The following is a 26,605-nucleotide window of genomic DNA, read 5'->3' on the forward strand; positions in this document are numbered from 1 at the left end:
TGTAGAGGGTCTTCTTTTCCTCCTGCGGGGCGGCAGGATGATGTAAGCCCATTTTCTGCAGAGTGGAGTATCACTTTCTCTTTCTGCATGTCTTTTGCAGCACAATCCTAAACATGTCTACTAAGAAGTAAGTAAATGACTTTACTTCTAGGTCAGTGGATATGAGATTGCAGCCTTAGTCTCCTACAGAGTTGATTCGGTTGGGATGCCTCATTCTTAATGAACCTTTCCCTTCTGGCACTCCTTTAATAGGCAGATGTGATACCTTGCAGTTAAGAACTAGGTCTCTGTTCTTTCTCATTCAGAGCTCTGCATTTACTTTTGGCCTACAGAAGCGAACTAAACTCATTCACTGCTTTGAGAGCCTTTGCATTGAAAAGCAATACTTATAAATCAATTGTAATAATAATAATAATAATAATAATAATACGGTTGAAAGGATTTGGGGACCTATTCACTCTCACTAGGCCTGCATGCTCATTGACATACTGTGCCTCTTGCTTTATATTGCTGAGGTTATAAATTCCTCTAACTTTTTATAGTGGGGGACTTCCAATGGTAAAGGTAAGTTTTGCCCCCCCCCACCATGCGACCCTTGGATCTATTTGGTTCCTGCAAGACTCCTTTGAATCTTCTTATCCCAGAGCGTATGGCCGTATCCTCCTACACAGGATTGGATCTGTTGGATTGTACAGTGAAAGTTCATTGTAATATGGCTTGCTGTGCCACAGGCTTGGGTATACCATGGGTGTGACAATGTTCCCAAGTACAATACTGTATATAGTATCATAGTTTTCATTGTAATGCAGAACCCCTGTAATGTGGGTGCATCCTTTGTTCCCTGACCTCTGTGTTATAACGGGCTTCCGCTGTATCACATCTGACCACAGGCATACATAGATTATTTATATACCAGATATTTAAATGTATGGTTCTGTTTGTGTAAATTCCCCATTTATGCCACTATGTTCACACGGTATTCTTGTTTAGCTAGTCAAGTAGAATGAGCACAGATGGGTGTTCTTTACATAACAGGATGGGTAGCGTCATAATTAAGTAGGCTTCAGCTGAGTTTTTCTTGTGAATCATCAGTGCCTGATAATCCTCCTAAATTACTAGGCATATAACACACACACACAGGAAGATGTTGCTGAATAAAGGTATAGCAGCTTGATACAAGGGCAGGAGGTTACTCTTTTAAATGAAATCTCAGTAGTTGATGCACAAGCACAGCACATCTTTTTAGTAGAAATATTCCCTTCTCATGTTTGGGATAAGGAAATACGAAGGCTCGGTGTGATAAAGGACTTTGAGGGGCACAGAATGTGCTGTGTAATGTGAAATTATTCAAGTAGAGGCTGAAGTCTGGCAAATGAAGAGGAGATTGGTATGGGCTGGTGGCTTGTCCTACAAACGAGCTAGGGAAGGAAGGAGCACTTTTTAATTATACCTCTGGGGAGATCTCCTTGACCGAGAGATTAGTCAGGCAGGGTGGGTTAATGTTTTCCTCCTGCAGCAGTGCCTGATGCAATAAGCTTCTGTGTTAGAGGGGTGGATCCCTTTCCCTGTCAGAAGGGACAAAGCTGCAGTGAAATCTGCCACATCAGTGTAGCTCCGTTGCACTTTCTTTGGGCTGGGCAGGTTCCCTCAAGTAAATGGTGTCCTGTCAGCATTTCTTTTCTCCCCCACCCCTTGCCCCCTTCTTTCTGTGTGCTCGGGACTCTTCTTTTCTTGCCACTTGAAACTGCACGTGCTGCTGGGATTTTTTTTGTAGCACGCTTTCCCCCTTTTTGTACTTAGTGACAGTGCTGCAAATTTACAGCACCCTTTTTGGCTCTTTGCTGGTGTTTTTGCTGGTGCTTTTTCTCTCGGCCGACCCCTTCCCCATTCCTTCATTTCTAGCTTCTTTTTTTAAAAAAACCTTCAGTTCCCTCCCTTCTGCCACGTTAGCCTGTGACTGCAGTAACTTTTGATTCAAACTTTCACATTCAGAATCAAGCTCATTGTTCGGATGGCCTCAGCGGGAGACGCCTTCAGGTTTCATCTTTTGTCTCTCCACCGATGAGTTTGTGGTCTGTCATGCTTGATGTTTGTTTTCCTGTTCTTGAATCTTGTGAGAAGCGAGCTTCCTTTCTGCATCTTTTCCTCTTCCTGCCCCATTGCTGTCTGTGAGCTAAAAACAAGCCCATATCAGTGTAGAAATAATTGATTAAAAATGAATTGCCATCCAAGTCCTTAAATAAGGGGAAGGTCTTTAGGGGGAAGATGGATGCTGAACTATGAAGTATTAAACTAGATAGTTAATAGAGTTGACAGTTTTGTTAAAAATTGGAAGCTAATCCCTTAGGGCAGTCTTTGCCAACTTGGTGCTGGCTGGGGATGATGGGAATTGTAGCCCAAAGTATCTGGAGGGCACCAGCTCGATAATAGATTAGGCTAAGCCTTGCATTGGTCTATCTAGCAACATACAGTCTCTCTTGCCGGGAACAACTCTCTATGGTCTTGAACAGTAAACTTTGCCACGTGAGGTACCTGGTGTGTGTCCTTATATCATAAGCACAGGTTTTTTTTTTAATGTATGTCATCTCAGCCCAGTGTCACCTTCATGTATATTCACCATGGGTATAATTTGTGACAATCTACACGTGGGCTTAAGGAATTCTGTGTAGGAGTTCCAAGATTCTGTGGATTGCACCTGGGATTTTTTGAGTTGTATCCAACTAAAGTCTGCTTGGAGTAGAGCCATTGAAATTATTAGACTGTAACGTAGTCTTTCATAAACTTCAGTGGGTCTCCCCTGAGTCTATTGGTTGCAACTCTTTATACATGCTAATCATGTACTCTCATGTTTTAGCCCATAGCTGTTTGAGCAACGGAAGGGCATCATTTCCTTTGCATCCATCTTGTTTCTGCAAGAAGTATAGAAACTTCTTTAAATAGCTACTCTCTCTTTCTGTGATGGTATATAACATGGAGGCCACCAATTTTATAGTCGTGTTGCCTGCCTATTGCCCTTTAAGGAAGAGCTAGTAATGTATTTTGTGTGGAGGGTATAGACCTATAGCTCTTTTAGCTATGGGACCCAGGGATGGCTTTACAACGTGAAAGTGAAATTCATTGTAGCCTTTCCTCCTGGACCGTAGTGAATAGGAGGTAAGAAATCATTAGAAGAGTGAGTCTAAACTACATTCTTACCAACCCATTTTTTGTCCATGAAACCATCCTTACGCACTTAACAAGATGCGGGCCATCAATTGTGTTGCTGTCTTTTACTGAAATGCCGTAATAACTTCAGTCGGTTTATTTTTCAATTTCGTGTCTTTCAGAAAGTAAGACTGCAACGGTAAACGCTTAACTAGGAAGTAAATTCCATTTATGCAGTGGGACTTGACTTCTTGCTAAACATGTGGAGATTGTGCTGCACAGCACTGTTTGCATTTCTTCATGAGAGTTCACCTTCCCCTCCCCCCCCCACTTCAAAAGGCAGTTGTATTGGTTTAAAAATAATTGCGGGCCAAGTATTGTTTATCTCTCAAATCCATGTCTGTGTTGTGAATTTAAGTGGTAGAGAAGTGCTATTTCTGCTGCTAATTGTGCCCACCCTTTCCCCAATGTTTATGGGGTATCTCCAGAACAGAACCTGTATTGAATGTTTGTGATTCTTTTTCTAGGGTGAACTTGTTCGAAAGTTGAAAGACGAGAAGGCTCCCCAAGTGGATTTAGACAGAGCAGTAGCTGAACTCAAGGCTCGGAAGAGAATCCTAGAAGCAAAGGCAAGTCTTGGGATCAAGTCTTTGCTGCCTTTTGATTTTCCCCTCTTATCCCAGAGTTAAATGACCAGGGTTTAGGGTTACAGTGACAAGGCACAGTGAACTTCAGGCTTATGTGCTTTGCCTTTCTCCCTCCATTGCGGCTGCAAGGAAGAGATTGGAAGTTTCCGTTTCTAGATTTACCACAGTTCAGCATTACATCTGAGGCTGTACAAACCACAGTTCAGCATTACAAACTGTGGCTAATCTGGACTGTGGTAATTGAAAACATCCCAGCTTTGTGAACTTGTTTGAAGTTGGCTTGTTTCCACTAACTATAGTTAAGGGCAACTTTGTTTTGTTCAGTTTATAGACCCATTCACAAGCTTCTGAACTCCTTCCAGCTGCACAGGGTGGGGGTTGGCTGGCTCATCCTTGTAACGCTAAACTTTGGTTTAGACCAGCCTTTGCCAACCTGGTGCCCTCCAGACATGGTTGGACTACACCACCTTGATTTCATTGACCTTGTATTTAGGCGCTTGCCTGGTAGCCATTGGCGACAAGGACTTGCATACAGGTGAGTGACTAGGCTGGCCGAGGGGGGATGGAATACTACTGGTCAAAGGAGAGCCACATAGAAACAAAGTGGACTGCTGGAGGACGGCTGCAATGCTCCTTCCCTGCTCTGCCAGCCTTAGTAGGCAATTCAGAGCTTGGAAAAGTTACTTTTTTGAACTACAACTCCCATCAGCCCCAGCCAGCGGCTGGGGCTGATGGGAGTTGTAGTTCAAAGGCTAGCAGGAGTTTTTGCATACTAGTAACTTTTATGGGTTTACTTTCAAAGCTGAGCTACATCGGTTAAAAAATTAAAACCATCGGTTAAATTATTCAGTCATAAAACTGAGAGGGCTATAAAACAACTGGGCCATGTTTTAAAAACACATTGCCACAGCAGGAGGCTAAAGAAGTATATCCTGTGTAGTTGTTCAAAGGTTCATGGGCAGAGACTGTCACTTTTTGGGAGAGGTATAAATATGCTTTTTTCCCTTTCAAGTGTCATTTGGGGGGGAGGGGGAATTTGGAATCCTGGCTAGGTTAAGTTTATTAAATTTTATAAATCGCTTCCCGATGTTCACAAAGTGGTTTATAGCCACAGTAAAAACAACAACAATAATTTAACCACATAAACATTATTGAAAACATTCAGCAGTACAATAACATATCATTGGTGCTGTCATCTTGCAGGCGAGCCTAAGGTGGTTAGTTTCCTTACAGTGCTATATAAAGGTTAGTAATAGTACTTGCACTGAGGACCAGAACTTACTCCTGCATCTGGCATTTAGTGATGCACCTTTTTCCAGCCATACTTGTGTCATAGGAAAATTGTGTGATAGGTGTGTATTGGTCACACAATACCTGTAGGCTGCTTTCTAAATCATCTGTTTCTCTAAGCCAGCCTTTCCCAACCTTTGGGTCCCCAGATGTTGCTTGACCACAGTTCCCATCATTCCTTACCACTGGCCATGCTGGCTGGGGCTGATGGGAGTTGTAATCCAACAACATCTGGAGACCCAAAGGTTGGGAAAGGCTGCTCTAAGCTGTCCTTCCCCAATCCGGTGCCCTCTAGATGTTTTGGACTGCAACTCCCATCTGCCCCAGCCAGCAGAATTATATTGGCTGGGGCTGATGGGAGTTGTAGTCCAAAACATCTGGAGGGCACCAGGTTGCGCAAAGCTGCTGTAAACACTGAGCATTGTAGCTACTTTTTCAATGGCTTTCCACCACTGGCTCCTTGTTGTATCTACTTCGGAGTCCTGACTCTGAGGCAGCTGAACACTACATGCGCTGTGACTGTGTTTTAAAAATAGCTTCTACTGATGTCGGGAGCTTTAGACGCAAACGGAAGGTACCCAGCACTACTCTACTTTTTTGTATGGAGCTGAATCTTAAAACAAGGAGATGGCCAGGGGGTGGGGTGGCCGGGGGTGGGGGATTCAGATCAGAGGAGGTCCATTATATCTGAAATCCATCATTCTTTCATTTTTTTTACAGGAACTGGCTTTGCAGCCGAAGGATGATATCGTGGACAGACCTAAAATGGAAGATACTCTGAAACGAAGATTTTTCTATGATCAGGCTTTTTCTATTTATGGAGGTACACAATTAATAATTGCAGTTGTAATAGTGTGCTTTTTGGGACTTGATTTCCTGTGTTCACCATTTTCTTGGTAACCCTGGACCATGATAAAATGCATGATGCCAGATGCAATGGTCAGTTTAAACTTAAAGTGAACAATAATATAAAATAGAAATCAGGGTTACAACAATACAAATAAAGAACAGTATAAGAGATCTAGTTTAGAATCTACATAAAGCTGGATGGTGCTAAAATGTTAAGACAGGGAGTGTATGATAATGTCATTCAGTGCAATTTGATGCTTGTGTCTAATTCTAACACTGGCCCAAAACATGGCATGAACAGATTTTATTTATGGGTACAAATCGTACTCATGGAAACTCTACAAATTCATTTTCAGGAAGGCTCTACATAGATTTTATATGTAGATAGATGTTGTTATAACTGACCTTTTAATCTTCCCTGATGGAGAAAAAGTCTTGTGGTGTAGTGCTTTAGCTCAGTGAGGCTTACCTCTGAGTAAACATGTCAAAAGAGATTTCTCACTGTATTTCATTATCCTGGCCTTGTAAAGTGGAAGTTGTCTTGGTTATTGATGGGATTAATCAATTATAATAATAATAATAAAATTTTATTTAATTAGTCGCCCATCTGTCCGCCTAAACGGACACTCTGGGCGACGTACACAATATAAAAACAATATAAAAACATATACATACAGCAAATTACAATATTAACAGCAATTCATCTAACCATCCTTCAGTAACACAATAAAAACCTAACCCACCCCAGAAATCCCATAGGCCTGCCTGAACAGCCAGGTCTTTAAAGCTTGGCGAAAAGCCATCAGGGAGGAGGCGTGACGAAGGTCAAAAGGAAGCAAGTTCCAGAGGGTGGGGGCCACGATCGAAAAGGCCCTCTCTCTAGTCCGCACCAGTCTAGCTGTTTTCACCGGTGGGACCGAGAGAAGGTCTTGTGAGGCTGATCTTGTTTGGCGGCATATTTGGTGATACTGGATGCGTTCCTTCAGATAGGCTGGGCCGGAACCGTATAGGGTTTTAAAGGTTAATACCAACACCTTGAATTGGGCCTGGTACACAATTGGCTTCATCTGCAAAAATGAGACTATTTAATTGTCAATAGTAATAAAGAGATAACAGAATTATTTATTTTTTCTATGTTATGGTACCAGCAAAATACTGAAAAACTTCTTAAAATGCTCATCTTGTAGAGCAGGGTTTTGCAGAGTGCTTGACACTGACTCCCTGGAGATGATGGGACTGTACATGGGGTGAATAGAGATTGAAATGGAGTCAAGAAGGGCCTGTGGTGGAAGAGAAGTTTACGAAATATAGTGCAGAAATTTTAATTAGGAGCTATGAGCCTGAGAAATAAAGGACATAGGCATGTACAGAGTGCGCCTCCCTTGCTGATGAGGAGCTTCTGCATTTAATAAGAAAGTGAATGATTAAATGTTGATTATATATAGATATTTCTTGACTTTCATTTACATTACAAAGAATTTGTGTTGAGGCCGGTGACAACTTTATAAGCTCCCTAAGGGGTCAGTGAACTCAGATGTTTGTGAAACCCTGTTGCAGATTGTAAACTGTTTTTATTTATTTATTTGAAATAGTGTGTATTCACGACGTTTCTCTCTTGCAGGTGTGAGTGGCCTGTATGATTTTGGTCCTGTTGGTTGCGCTTTGAAGAACAATATAATTCAAGCCTGGAGGCAGCACTTCATCCAGGAAGAGCAGATTCTTGAGATAGACTGCACCATGCTCACGCCAGAGCCTGTTCTGAAGTAAGTACAACTCTCTCACTCTCTCACTCTCTCACTCACTCACTCACTCTCTCTCTCTCTCTCTCTCTCTCTCTCTCTCTCTCTCTCTCTCTCTCTCTCTCTCTCTCTCTCTCTCTCTCTCTCTCTCTCTCACACACACACACACACACACACACACACACACACACACACACACACACACACACACACACACACACACACACACACACACACACACACACACACACACACACACACACACACACACACACACACACACACACACACACACACACACACACACACACACACACACACACACACACACACACACACACACACACACACGTGCACACGCAGCAGTGGCTGCTACATTTCTTCAGCCTTGGAAGCCTCAATCTCTTTGTTTAGATTTGTTTATCCTGCTCTATGAAGGTAAATTAATTGTTAATGTTATTACATTTACAGTGCCTTGCTCTCATATTACTGAATTACAAATGGTACATTGTAATTTCGTTTTGTATGATATTTTATTTTGAAACACTGAAACTCAAAATTAATTATTGTAAGGTGACATTGGTTTTATGCAGGGAAATGTTTGTAAGGAGCATAAAAAACTGGTGCATGTTGCCTCTTTTGTCACCTTTTATAAAAGCTTCAGAAACAGTGGTGTTCTCATGTTGTGTGTCTTTATCTGTAAAGTAACCTTTTATCCCAGTGTGCTTGATTATGGGCCACTGATTTATACCTAAGAGATTATTCCTAGGTTTACTATGCTGGCATTCAGGTTTAATTTTAACTAGGCTTTTTAAAAAGAGAAACTTAAAATGTTTTACTTGTTTAAAAATCAACTACTTAAAAAAACAAAAACAAACTATAGGTTGCTCCATAGGAACGTTTAGTTACATCTGCTCCATACCTTTAAAACACTCTTATACCACTTCAGCAGTCATGGAAAATCCTGGAAACTGTAATTTGCTAAGGGTGCTTCAAACTGTACATCTATGAGGTCAGCACACTTAATAAACTACAGTTCCCAGAATTCTTTGATGGCGGAACGCTGATTGTTTAAGTGGCACGAGTGCTTTAAATGTATAGTGTGGATGTGACCTTGATCACTTTTGAGAACTGTGGAAGCTCATAGTGGCCTACTCTATACCTGTTACAACTTTAATTTAGTAACTGTTTTTAATGGTAATTTACCTTGCCTCTTGATATTAAGGCAGCCACTGAAGACTTTCTTTGTTTAAGAAGGCTGTCCCTGAAGTGTGACCCAGTCATTGTATGGAATATTAATTCTGGACTTGTAGAAATGGTTTTATCGCTTTTAGTTTACTTAATCTGTAATCTTTTGTGTTCTGTCTTACTGTTCACCGCTTTGGTATCTTTCTGTTGTGAACCCGTTTATAAATTGGCAATTAAAACAAATAAAATAAAACCTGTTTGCCATTCTAGGACTTCCGGCCACGTTGACAAATTTGCGGACTTCATGGTGAAGGATGTGAAAAATGGGGAGTGTTTTCGAGCTGATCATCTTCTGAAAGGTATGCTCTATTGCAATAGCAGGACAGGCTGGAATGTTTCATGTTGTTTATAGCTTGCCTCAGCAAATCATCTGACAAAAGTCTTGGGATTTTTTAGCTTCCCCTCCCTCCGCCAAACAGGAGCCAAATTGGTGTAACCATGTTAGGCTAGGATACCTTCAAGCATCACACGTCCAATCCCCCCCACAGCTTCTCTGCAGATGTCAGGGTGACAAACTTCCCTGCAAAATGAATACTTTCTTAAGAGAGAGAAGCCATCCAAGTTGCCGGCCATCACTCCCACTCTTGTAGGAGCAAACTCCATAGTTTAACCAGGCTCTGTGAAAAGAAAGTGCTCTTTCATACAGTGCTAGTTACTCTGGAATTTGCTGCCACGAGAGATAGTGATGACTACCAAATTGGATGGCTTTAAAAGAAGATTAGACAAATTCATGGTGGATATACAGTAGTTATCAATGGCTACTAACCATGATGGCTGTGCTCTGCCTCCACAGACGGGGCAGCTTGCCTTTGAAGACCAATTGCTGGGAGTCCCTAGTGGGGAGAGTACTGTTGCGCTCAGGTTCTGCTTGTGGGCCTTCCATGGGCATCTGGTTGGCTGCTACAAAAATAGGATGTTGGAGTAGATGGGCCTTTGGCCTGATCCAGCAGGCTCTTCTTACGTTCTTATTCCATGGATACAATACTGTAAACATAATTAAAACTGACCGAATGGTGCCAGCCTGGGAGAACTGTTACGTAAATTTGTATAAATGAGCAGAGACTGTCAGCGGTCTGAGATGCGTGTATGACAGTGTGTGTGTTTACCCAAGTGGCAGGCTTCTACCTTGCGTTAGGAGCACTGAGACTTAAGACTTAGTAAAATAAGAAAAGTTACTTTATTTATAGAAATACATAGTAGATAGGAAAGGCATACCTAGTTCTCACTAACTAACTAGGTTGGAGGCGCAATACCCAGACATGGGTATTGCCCTCATGGCTCAGGAGAGAGAGCAAAAATAAAGACGTATCCTCTCTCTCGGACAGTCAAAGAAGAGAAGAGGGGAAAGAGTGGAAGGAGGAGGGGCAGATAAGCTTCCCTAAGCATATCAGTCTGCGATGGAAGGAAGTCAGTCAGAGCATCATAAATAAAGGTAGTCAAGCCCAGCCATCTGGAGGACCCTAGCTCTAACTCCCTTCTGGAACATAAACAAAAGAACAAAACAGGAATTGCTCTTGCCCCACTTCCAAGAACCAGGGATCTTCTCTCACGAACATGTGGGGAGAGATGGCAAAGTCAAATTGGTTTCTCTGGTTCAGGTGCCTTTCAAACTTTTATCTTCAGGAAATCCTTTCCACATTGATACTTGTGTTGAGGGACCTACTGTTCACTATAGAAAGTCTGGGATATTCTAGCTCTGGTTGGACCTGTTGGGCCTCAGCGTTGCCTTCTTGAACTGGGAACATGGTGTGGAACATGCTCAACTCTCTCCTGTGGCTTCCCTTTGCAGGAGGAGATCGCTAGTGATGGACAAGGCAGACATACTTCCCTAAGAAACCTGTCATTCTCTGAGAAACTTTCCTGTCACTTTGAGAAACTCTGGGGCTCCTTAGAGACCTGTTTTTGGAAACTGCTAATCTAGTTCTTAGAATTTGCATTTTGGCGGGCTTAATGACTGACCATGACTGCTTCTTCCCTCCCTCCTCTTGCAGCTCATTTACAGAAGCTGATGTCTGACAAGAAATGTACAGCTGAGAAAAAGTCTGAAATGGAGAATGTGCTAACGCAGGTCAGTATTTGGCTTGGCAAACGGAAGCAGAGGCACAAGCTTTCTAGTGTTTGGTTTGTGTTCCCAGGGAAGAATTAAGATACTGAATTAACCTGGAGAACTTGGAAGTTATCTCACAAACGAGAATTTTGTACAGGTCATGCTGTAGTGCTGAATTCATTCGATGGAATGCTTGTTTGCTTTCTGTTGCACTGTGTAGATTGCAAAGGATCCCTTTGTTCAGCATACCTGCTGGGAAGAATATTATAATTGCCCAGTGGACAGTGTAGTCTATCCTGGTTCCTTCACAGGAAAATTCAGAGTGTTGGTTTTAACGCACATGGCTTTAAACCTACATAATTAAGAAGCTTCCTCTTTCCCTATATGTCTAGACTTGACCTTTAAATAATTTCAGTCATGGCTACATGTCTGCTGTGCAGATTTCCAGATCTATGCAGCACAAGAGCTTCCCCTGTAATGAAACTTGCTTTCCCTCTAGACTGAGCAAAGCCAGGCATGCTTAAAGACCTGCCAAACAGGAGCTCTTGGCTAAGCCATGTCCACGTCGCTTGCCTTTGAGCCATTTAAAATGAGGCAGAAGCAGCAGCAATAACCTGGAGGGGGAATTGAGTTTGTGGTAAACTGTAGCTATGGTATCTGCTTGTGCTGCGGGTGGCCTGAGCTGCAGGTCGTTGGTGGCAAGTAGGACTGGCTTACTTGATTAGAGTCGGCCATCTGCTTGTCAACCCATGTGTTCATGGTGAGCAAGAAATAGAGACCTAGCAGCTGGAGTGCCCCTCTGGCCAGGTCCACCTCCCTGAAGAGTAGCCCCCACCTCCCCAATTTGTCAACCCGGATGCAAGAGGGGTGTGTGGAGGGAGCCATTGTTGTGGCAGTGGGACTTTAGTTGTACTGTAGGCGGGAGGCCTCAGCTTGCCTGCCTTCCATCCCCTCTTTGCTTTCTCTCTCTGGTTTGAGAGAGAGATGGAGACAGTCCTCCTCAGGAGAGGTTTGTGGGCTATTCAGAACCTTGCAAGGGAAAGGGAAAGTGGTTCCTCCCCCCCCCCATCGCACACTTGTCTTAGTCCCTTTTTACCTGCACATTTAGTTTCCTATTTAATGCTCTTCCTGGGCTAAAGCCATCCTGAAATCCAGCCCCACCTCTAAGCCCTCCTTCACTCTACCTTCAGCTGTCTTGCTGAGGTTTCAATCAACTTCCCAAACCTCACTCTCTTGTAGCTTCTAATATTAAAATCTTAAACCCGGTGGGTTTTTTTTGTTTTTTGGTGTGGGAATGTGGAGCCCCTCAACAAAGAATGGTGGCTTCAGGGCAGCTCTTCCGCGGCGGTTGCTCTGCTTGCCCACTTTGATGCCAGCTGTTTAGATAGATAGAAGGGCAGGTGGTTAGTCTCTTGAGGGTCACTGCCACCACCTCTTTTTAATGTGAGCGGTGACATCACAGCACTGCTGAGATGTGGGGAGCCTCCCCCGTTTTGTGTGTCGGGGCTTGTCATTGCTGGGCACCTATGAACAGGCCCTTTTTGTGTGTGATGGTACTCACCGGTACAGAGTATTATCACCTCTTCTTCTTTATGCTGCCCGTGGCAACCATTTTCTGCTGGCACCCATGGCACTTTTTTTCAAGATATACCAGCCTCTCATTTTTTTTACCAAACAATCCCCCTCCAGCCTACAAGTAGTACCCTCCTTATCAAGAGACCTTCTGCTGATCCTCAGAGCCCCCTTAGCCCTGCTGTTACTGTCAGTTCACCTGCCCAAGGCAGCATTGATGGAGATAAGAAGGAGCTGCAGCAGCAGCTGCGGCTCACCTTTCCTACTTGCTCTGGGTAGTGGTGCATTTTGGGGGCAGAGGGAAAGAGCAAGCAGATGGGCAGCAGCGAGGCGGAGGGGGGAGGGTATGTAAGGAGGTAATCTTGCCTCAAAACTGGCACTGGCACTGTGCGTAGGCATGAAAGTGCAGTAGAGCTGTGGCTTTTTAATTCTCTTTCCACGGCAGAGATGGAGAACCTGTGGCACTCTGGGTGCTGTTGTTATTCAGCTCGACTCCCATCAGCCAGCATGGCCAGTGGAGAGGGATGATGGAAGTTGTAGTCCAGCAGCATCTGGAGGGCCAAATGTTCCCCATCCCTGGCTTAATGGTTCACATCCAATCAATGCAATTTGCATGGAAGGAAAATCAGAATACATTAACATGCACGAGAGAGGAAAACAATGAAAATCTTTGATAACCAACTTGACTTGTTGCATGACAAAGAGAGACCACTTTACTTACGAGTCTGGTGGGGAAAGTGACTACTGCTTTCCCTGCCAACCTTCTTTGTAACTCAGTGTGGCAGTTATACTGTTACTTGTGCTCCCTTGCTCTCAGCCCTTATTCTTCCACCAGGGAGATTCTCGCCAGAATCCGTACTTGATGTATCATCCAATAAAATGCTGGGATTACCCTTGCAATTGCTCTTAAGGGGCTTATGTCCTGTTAAGGAGGAGAGAGGGTGAACAGAATGAGATTCTGGTGCAACTTCCTGTGTTAAATTTGATTTTCCTTTCATGTTTTGCTCTTAGTTGGACAACTACGGCCAAGAAGAACTTGCAGATCTGTTTGTGAACTACAATGTGAAATCCCCCATTACAGGAAATGACCTCACTCCTCCTGTGTCTTTCAACCTTATGTTCAAGACCTCTATTGGGCCTGGAGGAAACATGCCTGGGTATATTAAGCATCCTTCTCTTTAATGACTCGCCCCACAACGAAATACATACCAACAGCTTCTGCTTCTGCCTGACCCTAGGGATCTTGGTGCAAGGCAGAGCTTGGAAAAGTTACTTTTTTGAACTACAACTCCCATCAGCCCCAGCCACCATGGCCACTGGATTGGGCTGATGGGAGTTGTAGTTCAAAAAAGTAACTTTTCCAAGCTCTGGTGCAAGGGGAGGGAATTGCTCAACCTAGCAGTGATGGTGAAGGAAATGGGGGTAGAGGAACCGTGAGGTATAAACTTATTATGCCTGCTCTCCCTTCCCCCCCAAAAAACAACCTTATTTCTCTAGAGTAGTTCCCACATGTCACTTGGGGATTCTGGGGTGGGAAGATTTGGTAAGAGCTGGGAACCAAGTCACACGGCCATGGAAAATGTCTTGAATTAAAAAAGCTCCCTTCAATCCATCCCGAGCCTTTCTTAGGACATGTTTTCACCAAGCCATGGCAGTAAACTCAACTCAGTATTGATTTTTTTTTGTTCATCTACTAATATAACACAAATGCAACCAAATTTATTGCTGAGTGGGTTATTTGCAGGGTCCCTAAGATGAGACCAGCCTTGCAACTTCTAATTTCCTAGGTGTAGAATATTATGTGGCCAAAAAATGGATAAATGGCAATGATGCCTCGAGCTGTGAAGCAATAAGTGAAAATCAGTTTAACACTGAACACTTTTTAGTGCATCTGTTCCCAGTGAACCAAATGCAGGAGCAACAAGTCACTGAGAGTATGGACCCAGCAGCAAGCCTTGATTATAAATTTCAGAGTGGAATGTGAGGCACTCAGGACCTTGGCCCCTCATCTCAGTCAAGCGGGCCAGCAAAGGGAGTCTGAGCAGCCTGAGAAGAGATGCTAGCTGAGCCCAAACATGCTAGTTGGTATTCCTGTGTTGCACCTCCTGATTGCAAGGCAAACATTGCTCCAGAGAAAATGTTGGGAAACCAGGCCAGTCTGTGATCACTTGAGTAGTTTTCCTGCTTCCCAGCCATTTTCATTATTGGGTTTTGTTTGTGTTTTTAAAGTTACCTGAGACCGGAAACTGCACAAGGGATCTTCCTGAACTTCAAACGCCTTTTGGAGTTCAACCAAGGAAAGCTGCCTTTTGCTGCTGCTCAGATCGGGAATTCCTTCAGAAATGAGATCTCGCCTCGCTCAGGCCTCATCAGAGTCAGGTACTGTAAGCTTTTCCAGTGACAGAGAGTTTGGGAATGGGACGCTCCCTCTCCCTTCTTGCTGCATGGAAGGGAATCGATCCATGTCATGTCTTGATCATGCTTGTATGATGAGCCTTCTTAAAATAGTCCCCCTTGCAATCACTTCCCCTTAGCTCATGATGTCTCCTTTTTTGCTGCTCAAGATGGGATGCTGATTTCTAAAAGGCCCTATTGCACATTCTTTGGAAATTGACAGCATGGTCAGATGATGTGTCCTAAATTTGTGTAAATATATATACCATTTTTACTTTTGCTTCCCAGTATTAATTAAATTAATTAATTAATTAATTAATTGAACTTCAGGCTCTCCCCCTCTTTGTTGAGAGGTGACTGAGGGCCCAGCACTTGCTACAAGCAAAGCTTTGTGAGCAGAACCATTTTTTTTTCATAAGATGAAAAAGCAAATGTCCTTATTTATGGACAGCCTAAATATTTGCAAATTGAATATTGTAGAGTTTGACAAGTGAGAGGAGGAGGAGGAGGAAAGATCACCCAGATGGTAGTTACTGTAGATGATTCTCCTAGTGATCTACAGAATGACATTTCCTGGAGCCAAGGGCTGGATCCCAGTATTTGTAATGACTTGTCAGTCTACTCTTTCCCCTTTTCCTGTTTCAAACCCATAATGACAAGACAGTATACATCCCCTTGTGCCATATTTATAATCCCTGACCTCTGCACTGTTTTCCAGTGGTTCTTTATTTACATAGAAAAGCAGCTTTGGGCTCCATAGGTTGGTGTAGGTTTAACATGTTTATCTTTGGATTCATTCTAACCAGACTATTTCTTTTAAAAAAAGAGAATGGATTTTTTGGGGGGAGGGATTTTATGTAGCTAACTTACCATGGCAACTGTGTGGCAGATGTTCACCACCCTCCCTTGTTTGTGCTTTTGGGTGGTTTAAAAAGTAGTGGAGCTGGGAGTGGGTGAAATCTGTGGTGACTAATGTTTGCGGCCTGAGTGTGAACTTTGCCTCTCGTCTCTGTCCCTGACTCTAGTGTAATGGTGACATCAGCACTTGGGGTCTGGGGGGCCATGACACTTTGAGCAGGCTTGGCTTGTTTTGCTGTGATGTGCAAAGTGTGTGGGCTGTTTCACTTTTGGAGGAGATGTTTTAATGGGTCCCCAACAGAATAGCTGCTAAACTTCGGGCTCGGGATGTCTTTGTCTTTTTAGAGAATTCACAATGGCGGAAATTGAGCACTTTGTGGATCCTAGTGAGAAACATCACCCCAAGTTCCAGAATGTAGCAGACCTTCACATCCTCCTGTATTCCTCCAAAGCCCAGACCAGCGGGCAGTCGGCTCGGGCCATGCGTCTGGGGGATGCTGTTGAGCAGGTAGTGCAAGTGTGCCTTTTAATGAAAGAGAAAAAACATAGGAGAAAACTCTATGGAAACTGCTAGTTACCCACCCACTTGCCTTTCTGTCCAGAAAGTGACACAGAGATTAATTCTATATTCACTCTACAGATTTAGGGTTAACTATGATGGTATTCTCTCAGCATGTTTCCAGGACTAATGTTATCTAGATTTCCTGGGCAGAGATATGTTGTGTTTGCTGTTGTTATCTGTAAGAATCGTCACCATGTTGACGAAGATTTATGCTTCTGATACCATTATTGAAATTTGGTATGTGGCCTCAGCTGTGAGCAAGGCCTTAATCACACCCACCACACTCCTCCATCAAAGTCCTGTGGAAATTTTTAAATAATTTGTCCTAACTTAACTTTCTTTCTTTTCTACACTGAGGATGTGGTTGAGATTTCATAGAAGGGCATAGTACCTTCTACCATAGTGCACACAGGAATGTGTAGAATGCATATTATGTTGTTTATGTGCTTAATTATGTTTAGGTTCTTGGTGTAATTGTTTTATTTTTAAATTGTTCACATATGTTTTAATTGTATATTGGATGTTTATCTGTTGTGAACCGCCCAGAGAGCTTCGGCTATGGGGCGGTATAGAAATGTAATTAATAATAATAATAATAATAATAATAATAATAATTAGTGCATATTTGCTTGGGGAAGCGGTTTATGAGGTTTTGTGTTCCAACTCTTTCCCTTTCCAGGGTGTAATCAATAATTCAGTGCTGGGTTACTTCATTGGCCGCATCTACCTCTATCTTCTCAAAGTTGGCATCTCTCCAAGCAAGCTGCGCTTCCGACAACATATGGAAAATGAAATGGCTCATTATGCTTGTGACTGCTGGGATGCTGAGTCCAAAACATCCTATGTAAGTGATTTGATAGGTGCAGAAGCAGGGAGAGAGTGCTTCTCAGCAGGTTAATGGCTTAAGTAGGAGATATGAAAATGAGCTCCTGGGACGTATCTGTCATGGGTTTTCTCCTCAAAGGAATCCTGGAAATTAATTCTGCAAATAGGGCTTATAGAGCATTCTGTCTATACAATCCTTGAATTAGATTTCCTGGGATTCCTTGAGAAAGCCCTAATGTCCCTTTTTGAAATTGGTTAAAGCATTGTATAAAATTGAAGTTCATTCTAAACTCTAGTTCGAAATACGGAGTTCTGAGAGGCAAGTCTTCAAGAGGTCTGTACTAGAAGGCAAAATTCAAGGCCATAATCAAGACTTGAGATGAAGGGTGGTTAATTTATGGCCTGTGGATGAGTGTTGGACTTGGTACTGATGTAAAAGGTGCTCAGTCTCCAAAGGTGCTCAGTGGTTAGAAAACTGGGAGGACTCTGCTGGTTGCACACTTCTCTCTGCAAATTTCCCCCTCCTTTTTTCAAAACCCAATATTAGCTCCAAACTACTATATGCAAACCATGGTTTGGAGCTGACCATGGTTAGTCAAAATGATGGTGCAAACATTGGCAAGGAACAACATCTCTTTTAAAACAAGTTTCATTGTCAGCTTTTAAATTTTAGGATTTTTCAAGGCCTGGCCTTTTCCCCACCACATTGAAGGGTTTTTTCCAAGGGTTTAAACTGGAATAAGTAGAGCAATCACACTGGCTGTCATTTGGCATCTTTAGTATTTATTAGAAGTGTGGGCAAACCATTAAAGGCAGCCAAAACTCACCAATTGACTTTTGCCCTCCCATTCAATATATATTTTTACTTATTTAGCCCATTTACATCCCATCTTCTGTCATGATGCTTTAGGCAGCACATGTGGATTCCCATCCCCAGTGGTCTCCCATCCAGGCACTGACTAGTCCCAGATCTGCTTAACATCAGCAACGTGGCTGCATCATGTACCCTCAACAGTGCGCTGGGACCTTCCTTTTTGACTCCTGGTACTGAAAAAACTGACCGGAGCACTTCAGAATTCAAACTCAAATTACATAATCAACCTCATTGTTGGGTCATATCCCCACCCCCTTTCTGCAATGCTTTGTTGCAGTCTTGGCTGTTTAGCTTGCAAAGTGCTGAATTTGCAGGTGTCTTCACTTACAGGTTTCTGAAGTATAATTCTGACCTCTCACATTCTCATCACGAACATGCATACTTCATGTTTTTGGCTTGCATCCTCTGGCACTAACTCCTTCAGTTTTATGGCAGACTTGATTTGTGCACTCTTGCAAGTAGAGGATTGTGGTTGAATTTTGTGAAGCGACAAGCTAGGTAAGCGTAGTGGAAGGGTTGATGTTGGTGTTCTAGGTTGTGCAGGGTTTATAATCAACTGTGAGAGAGTAGAAGTGCTTCACTTTGGCTAATTCATTGGTGCAGTTGACAGACATCAATCTTCATTTTTGGCTTGTTTTTCAGGGGTGGATTGAAATTGTTGGCTGTGCTGACCGCTCTTGCTATGACCTCTCCTGCCACGCCAGAGCCACCAAAGTTCCTCTTGTAGCTGAAAAACCTCTGAAGGAACCCATATCCTTTCAGAAATAAAATTGTTCTGTCTGGTGAATCAGGCATGAAGGATCTTTAGATCCATGTAATGGGTTTCTGTTTGAGAGGCAGTTGGGACTAAATGAGGAAGCTTCTTTTGAAGCCAGCAGCTGAAAACCTCAGGTTATGCCAATATGAGCTTGAAATACAATATTAGATACCATAGTGACCCTGTTCCAAGATTGCTGGTGAAGTACTTCATGGTATTAGTGATCCTGCTCAGATGGTAATGCAGTGGCTTAACATAGGATCATTGTCTGCTCCAACAGTTTTCCTAGAATGCACTGGATCATTTTCAAGTTCACAGACAGGTAGATGCTCCATCAGGTAGAGGTAGTTCACGCCAGCAGGTAAAGGTGGCCTGTCCAGTTCCTCACAAGGCCATAGCCTTAGGCTTCTGTATGTTAAATAGCTTGCTGGGACACACCCCTTAGAGCCCCAGGTGGACACAGTGACTGGTCACAGACTGGCAGAGGTGGCTTGTCCAGTCCCTCACCAAATGAAGTGAAATGAAGCTTATGGAGAACATTGGGTTGATGAGGAATTCAGTGCCACCCTGGGCGCCTTTTGGGAGGAATGGTGGGATGATATTATTATTGATTATGATGATGGATTCCAAAGCCAACCTGACCAGAGAAGCTCCGGCAGATTTAGTGGGATGTTTTTCAAGGATTATAGAGAAGATCCTGGTAAGTATGTCAACTCTAGATGACTTGGCTATCTCTGGAAATAGGAATTAAGAGATGAGGTTGTGAGAGACACATGCCTGCCATGGAAGAATTTCAGGAGTGTGTGCGGTCAGAAGAAACCAATTGAATAAACGGGATGTCAGGAATTGCCCTGGTGACATCACCTGGTTTTCTATATCTGGACTTATTTTTCAAAAGTAACAAAATAATCCAAGGTACCTTCTGAACTACTTAGTCAAGCTGCCCTTGGCATAACATGTAGTGATGGGGCGTGGCTTTTTTTTTTGCTCTGATCAGCGAGTACCATTGATTTATGTTGATGCCACATTATCAAGAAGAGCACTTGTGTTTTCTTAAGGCAGTTGCATTCACGGAAGTGACTCCTGTAGGTTGCTGTGCTACATGTAAAATGTGTTGTGGATGCATCTTGGGATGCAACCATGTGCACTAAAGAAACAATAAATAGCAGCAGGGCAGCAAACATGGCATTAACTTGTGATGCCTGACATTATGTGCAAAAACAAAACTGCTCCCTTTGGATTCCATAACATAACATGCACAAAACAGAGTACGTTGTTCAGTTTGAACCAAATAAGGGAGCTGTCGGCAAAGCATACAAGAAAGATGCTAAGCTGGTGCTGGAATACCTTTCCATCTGTGATGAGTGTTACATCAGTGAGATGGAGAAACTGTTGAACGAAAAAGGGTAAGTATTTGAGTCAAAATATCTGGATTCGTTGACAGTCTGACTGGCAAACTTGTTAGGTATCAACTCTGTACTACATGAAAATAAGTGTTTTTCATGAGCTAAAATTTGCTCTTGATCCACGTGTGTGTGTGTCTGTCCATCCGTCCATCCATTCTTTGCCAGCACTTCAAGAACTTTCACAGGGACAAAAGAGCATGCATCTAGCCCCTGTGAAGGAAATCTGGAGAAAAAAACCTGAGCACATTTTCCTGAAAGGATTAGAAGATAAAAAGGGGCTGAACTGGCTGCTGATCAGTAAACCTTCCAGTTGTCCTTCCTTTCCTGCAAGTTTTGAAAAATTCCACAGAAATGTCAAGTACTTACTTGCTTTAATCTACATTGGGGCAATACCTTTTATTCGGCCAGCCAAAATGTTACAAATCATTTGTTTAGGCAGTTTTTTCTCCATACTGATCATCTGCATTGACCCCTTCCAATTCCCACAGTCTCCTTCCTAGGCATTGCGACCATTTCCATCTCAGTACCGTAAAAAAACTATTGCAAATTTCTCCTGAACTCCCATCCCCCCAGATACAAATGCTCAGATAGAACGGTGCTCACGTACCTGTCTAATTTGTACAATCACCAAACCTAAGTTTTCTGGCTGCAGTATTTTAACCTTCCTGAATGTAGTGCTTAGTTTAGGGATGTAGCAACCAAGTGTCAAACTTACAGAGAAGATGTGAAGCTGCCTAAATACATCCTTACAGAAGTGTGTGGCTGGGTGCAATCTGCTCTTCCCTAGCCGCTTGCCTTCTAGAAGAATAAACTCAGTAAGAATGTTGTTAGGGGTCCTTGATGTGATTGGGCTGTCCATTCTTGGTTTTGCATGTCTCTGCTTTTGATGACCTTCCGTTGCCCCTTTGTCGGCACGCCACCTGGCCTCTGCTGGACCTGCTCTTTTGACTGGGCTGTCACTGCTCCTAGGCTCTGCTCCACCGCTGCCCTGCTAATGGCTTCCTTTAACTCCTCGGTGGCCTTTCCTTCCAGAAAGGAGCCTAGTAATTGATTTTTTTTAAACCCCTTTTTCTTTTCAGGGAATTTACTATCGAAACTGAAGGGAAAACGTTTCAACTAACAAAGGACATGGTCAGCACAAAAAGGTTTCAGAAGACTTTACATGGTAGGTCTCCCTGCCTCTGCCAGTTCACAGTTGGAAGACAGCACCTCACCCACACCTCCAAGTCAGCCTTCCCATTAACATTTAATTGTGGCCTAATGGCTGTTTTTTCATTGGCAACATGACAAGCATTGGAATGACTTCCTTATGGTCAGGGGTGCAAACCACCTCTGTAAACCGATGCAAATACCATTCGTCCTCTTTCATGACACTAGAACTCAGGGACATTCAGTGAAGTTGAACGCTGGAAGATTCAGGAGAGACAAAAGAAAATACTTCTTCACACTCGCAGCACGTAGTTAAAACGATGGGATTTGCTCCCACAGGAGGCAATGAGGGCCACCAGTTTGTATGGCTTTTAAAAGAGGCTTGGACAGTTTTCTGGAGGATAAGGCTTTCAGTGGCTACATACGATGAGGACTGTGTTCTACCTCCCCTGTTGGAGCTCAGGTCCTGCTTGTGGGCTTCCCGTGGGCATCTGGTTGGCTACTGTGACCAGATGGGCCACTGGCCTGATCCAGTAGGCGACTCTTCTGTTCTTACGGTTTGACTAGTGGGTTCCTGTGGCAGCCCCTTATCTCCACTGCGCACTAGCGGCATGACCACTCAGTAAGCTCAAATATTGCGATTGGTATTTATGGGTATTACTGCTGCAGCCTTGCAGCCCTGATGCTGTTGACTGAATTGTATTAAACTCGAAAGCTTACATGCTGCAGTATCCACTGAAGTTTGTCCAGCAAAATATACTCTTGCCTATCTGTTTTCTAGTGGAAGAGATCGTTCCCAATGTGATTGAGCCTTCATTCGGTATTGGAAGAATCATGTATACAATATTTGAGCACACGTTCCGCATCCGAGAGGGAGATGAACAACGAACGGTAGGATTTTCCCTGCAACTTTTGTTTTGATGTATATGGATGGCTCCCTAATTGAGGGGTCTGTGGATTTTGTGAACCCATCACTGTGGTGGATTTGGACATTATAGACTTGGTTCAGATCCCTGCTCAGCCCTGAGTGAGTATCTCTTTCCCCACCTGTTCAACAAGAATAATAGAGATCGCGTAGGCTAGCAACTATAAAGATGAAATAAAAGATTTGTGCCCAAACCGTTCTATGTAAATGATTATTTCAAGTTCCTTTCATCACGGTTGCCTCACACAATTATGACTTCCAGTGCACAACTCATCTCCAGGTAGGTGAGTTCTTTCATATTGTGTGAAGTATGCACACAAGTGTGAGAGTTGCAGGCACATGGATTGGGCAGTTGACGGAAGCATTGATCAGTACCTGATCAGTTTGCTTGAGGCATGCAAAATACTTGCACCCTACCACGCACTTCATGATAAGCATTTTCCTACTCAGAATATTTGCTCTGTAGGAAAACTGTGTGTGTGTGTATTTGAAGATCAAACAAAAAACATTCTAGTCCTTCAGCTTTATTTTTGAAAGCAGGAAACATGTCGTTAGTTTTCTGTTAAACAATCATACATTTATATGCACATACCCAGTGTTTGTATATATGGATATGCTATTTTGGTCATTGGAGTAGGTTGTGTGCACTCAGTGTAGCTTCTACCAAATGTCCAAATTATAAGGCCAAAATGAATATTATTTTCATAGCTTAATCAGATCATTAAATTTGAACCTTCTAGTTACATAATTCATAGCCTATGCAGAGCAGAATTAAGGTCCCCCCGTGTTGACATCTAATTCTTATCAGCTTCTGATGAAGACTCTTCCTCTCCTTTTGTTAAGCCATATACCTTTCCACACTGGATCTGTCAGTTTCCCCGTCTGATCATCTGTGTTGCTTTTCTCCCTGCACCAGTTCTTCAGCTTCCCTGCTATCGTGGCGCCGTTCAAATGCTCTGTCCTTCCTTTGAGCCAGAACCAGGAATTCATGCCATTTGTGACGGAGCTATGTGAGTAGTCCTAATGCTTACAGGGTCCTGTGTTAAAAAGGGTGTGATTGCATTGATGAATTGTGGGGAAAGAGGATTGATATCTTCATCCCAGCAGGACATGCCGGGAAAGCCACTGTAGATCCTTAGCAGAGGAAATGCCATAAGAAGGTGCCACTAATCTAGAAACCTTGTGGTTAATCTTTCCTTTGACCAATTTTTTCATCATGTGTTTCGCTGACGTGCCTTCATTGTGCTAAAGCCATTGGAAACTAGTTCATATTTAAAACATTCTTTCCCTTTTGTCTTTGTGTGCCCATTAATTCTCCTTTCGACGTTAGAGAAGGAATAATGTATCTGGAGGGCTTTGTGGTCTCGTATGTTGTACACTGCATTGTTCTAACTCACACCCCCTTGCAGAATTTAGGTTTTTCCCCAGTTGCGGCTGTGTGCGCGCTTTAAAATAGACATTGAACCCTATTTGTAAGACTCGGGGTGGGCTGCACAAGTATGCAACCCTCTAAATAAAATAAACTCATGCTTGAATTGTATGAGCTGAGGTTTCCAGTCATTGGTTTTTAAATTGCTTTTTAAAAATGTGTTTTTTAAATGTATATATTTGTTTTTAATGTTTTTAAGTGTTGTAAACTGTCCAGAGAGCTTCGGCTGTGGGGCAGTATATAAATGCAATAAATAATGATAATGATAATAATTGGTTTGGCAATGTTTTGAAGACACCCATTTCTTCTCTGCTTGCATTTAATTCTCTGAAATGAGTTTAGTCAATAAAATGACAGCTTCCTGTCCCCCTTCTTTTTTCCGCAGCTGAAGCTCTCACAAGAAATGGGGTCTCCCACAAGGTGGATAATTCCTCTGGATCCATCGGCAGGCGCTATGCCAGAACGGATGAGATTGGCGTGGCCTTTGGGATCACAATTGACTTTGACACGGTCAACAGATCGCCACACACAGCCACCTTAAGGGACCGTGACTCCATGCGCCAGATACGAGCTGAGGTAGGCCATTCTCTTTGGACTGGGGAGGGTGAGCGGGGAGGTTCGAGACAAGCAACTTGAGGGAAAGGATGTGGGGGACACAGAAAATCCTCCATGCTGTGGGCTTGGAGGCCAGGATGTGTGTAGGAGGAAGGGAGAAGCCAAAGGCTCTAAAAGATGTCACACTGAGTGGAAGGGTGAGAGGAGGAAGATAAGACATTCTTCCCTACAACTGCAGGTGCTGGGAAACAGGTGGGACAGGAACACGGGATAGCTGCCTTCTGCAGAGTCAGGCCATTGGTCCATCTAGCTCAGTATTGTCTACACGGACTGGCAGCAGCTCTCCAGGGTTTCAGGCTGCAGACATCCCAAGGCGTTGAGGATTGAACCTGGGACCTTATGCGTTCAAAGCAGATGCTCTCCCACTAAGCTCTGACCCTCCCCTGTGTTCATGGGGAAGGCCACCTGCAGTATGCTTGCTCCTTGAGCTTTGGCAAATACCTTTATCCTTGAGTTAAGGCTAAGAATTGCCTGGGCTCATTACTGTTAACCGGAAAGACACTGGTGTCATGCCTGGTGACGTAACTTGGGACAGAGAATGCTGGAAGAAAGACACAAGAGTCTTCACTTGTGATTTGCTATGTGTGTATCCTACCCTGCTTGCCTTTGAGGGCAGATGGAACCTACAAGAGCCAGCCCCATTGCTGGGGGCAGCCAGCCACCTGAGTCCTGAAATGGAGCTTTCTCAGGTGGACTGGACCATATTCTTCTTCTGGGTATGTTGATTAGCTCTGCATTGATTCTGGGGTGTGAAAGTGCACTCTCTGTTTTTGCTTTTAGATCTCTGAGCTTCCTACCATAGTTCGGGACCTTGCAAATGGTAACATAACCTGGGCTGACGTGGAGGCCAAGTATCCACTCTTTGAGGGACAAGAGACTGGCAAAAAGGAGACAATAGAGGAATAAAATGAACTACCCGGAAACTTATCAAGAAGTCAACTTTTTACTGTTCATGTTAATATGAAATTTATCATGTGTATTATTCAAAACAGCATTGTTTGCGCACCCAGGGACTATCTGGTTATTTTCCTCCTCCTGTCAGTTGCTGCCTAATTTTAACTCCCATCTCCAATTACCACAATTAAAAGACTAAAAACCCTGCTATGTTAAGCTATTATTATTATTATTTATTATTTATTGGATTTCTTAGTCACCCATCTGGCTGGATATCCAGCCACTCTGAGCGACGTACAAGAGCAAAACATACAAAAACATCACTTTGCTTTCACTGTCTAGCTTAAGGCTTCCTTTCTATAGAAGATCCTTGGTACTGCCACCACATTGGATATTCAGTGACCTGGTTTGCACATAACACTAAACCATGGTTTGTATTAAACTATGGCTTAGTGTTATGAATGAATCTTATTTATCTGCTTAATTATGGTTTGTTTACTTCCAACAATTCATTATTTGAAGTCATTGTTTGTTATTGGCTTACAAACCTTGGTTTAACTATGGCTTGATATTGTGTGAACTCAGCACTCTTCCTTAACCATGGTTTTTTTGGCTACCCCGTCCCAAAAGCTCACCAAGCTACCAAGGTGCAAGGCAAGAGCAGCTGGAAAACAAACCTAAGTGGTTTGTTCATCTGTGGGAGAACTCCTGGTTAACTCATGGTTTGTTAAACAAGCCATAGCTGTAAACAAACTTTGGCATAGTTTGTGTGTTAATCAGTCTATATCAAGGTGTCCTGTTGTCTCTGGGCTATAAGAAATTAGGAGCAATAACTCGTCCCTTGACCCAGTCTTGTGGAAACATTTGAATTTAATCATTTTACAGATAGGAAACCTAGAGTTAGTGTCACTACTGAACAGAGTCATTGGTTGAAGCGATGTTTAAATCTAGGGTTGTTTATGATATGCACTGGGTCAACTCTTGTGCTTGTCCTGTCCCAAACCCTAAACACTTTTTGAGCAAGTCTTGTGGTAATTACGGATGTTACTCAGTTTTTGAATCTGTCTCCTAAGAGCATCCCTTCCTTTCTTTACTCTTCTGGGCATCTTCTGCCTCTCCCCAACGCTCCACTGTGCCCAAATGACTACTTCAGGTGTGCAAATTTAGCCATGAGAGGGACACATCAGTTCTTCAGTTTGCTGTGGTTAAAGCTGAAACTGGAATGGATTTGAGAGTAAATCTTTGTAAACAATTTGAGAGAGAGAAACTTAGGACTGAAACTAAAATTTGAGCTTTGACAGGTCTGCCTCATAGTTTGCACCTTGAGGTTTGGTTTTTGCTATGGATTTCAAACATGGCTTTGGACATGCCAAGTAACACC

At 43.1% G+C, this 26,605-nt stretch overlaps 1 protein-coding gene across 2 annotated transcripts in view; it reads left to right on the forward strand.

Moving 5' to 3' along the window:
• The window catches only part of GARS1 (glycyl-tRNA synthetase 1), a 27,140-nt gene extending 1,711 nt beyond the window's left edge, over positions 1-25,429 (forward strand). For both annotated transcript variants that reach the window (XM_061586874.1, XM_061586875.1), the window contains 16 exons: positions 3,672-3,773; positions 5,802-5,904; positions 7,552-7,693; positions 9,128-9,216; positions 10,909-10,985; positions 13,548-13,693; positions 14,766-14,915; positions 16,134-16,296; positions 17,030-17,194; positions 18,692-18,804; positions 20,072-20,212; positions 21,292-21,377; positions 22,143-22,252; positions 23,203-23,296; positions 24,101-24,291; positions 25,111-25,429. In XM_061586874.1, coding sequence (XP_061442858.1) covers positions 3,672-3,773; positions 5,802-5,904; positions 7,552-7,693; positions 9,128-9,216; positions 10,909-10,985; positions 13,548-13,693; positions 14,766-14,915; positions 16,134-16,296; positions 17,030-17,194; positions 18,692-18,804; positions 20,072-20,212; positions 21,292-21,377; positions 22,143-22,252; positions 23,203-23,296; positions 24,101-24,291; positions 25,111-25,236 — 1,998 coding nt within the window. In that variant the 3' untranslated portion in view covers positions 25,237-25,429. The remainder of the gene's footprint in view (positions 1-3,671; positions 3,774-5,801; positions 5,905-7,551; positions 7,694-9,127; positions 9,217-10,908; positions 10,986-13,547; positions 13,694-14,765; positions 14,916-16,133; positions 16,297-17,029; positions 17,195-18,691; positions 18,805-20,071; positions 20,213-21,291; positions 21,378-22,142; positions 22,253-23,202; positions 23,297-24,100; positions 24,292-25,110) is intronic.
• The last annotated feature ends 1,176 nt before the right edge of the window (positions 25,430-26,605 follow it).

Source organism: Rhineura floridana, chromosome 10, assembly GCF_030035675.1.
Source record: "Rhineura floridana isolate rRhiFlo1 chromosome 10, rRhiFlo1.hap2, whole genome shotgun sequence".
Classification (NCBI taxonomy): domain Eukaryota; kingdom Metazoa; phylum Chordata; class Lepidosauria; order Squamata; family Rhineuridae; genus Rhineura; species Rhineura floridana.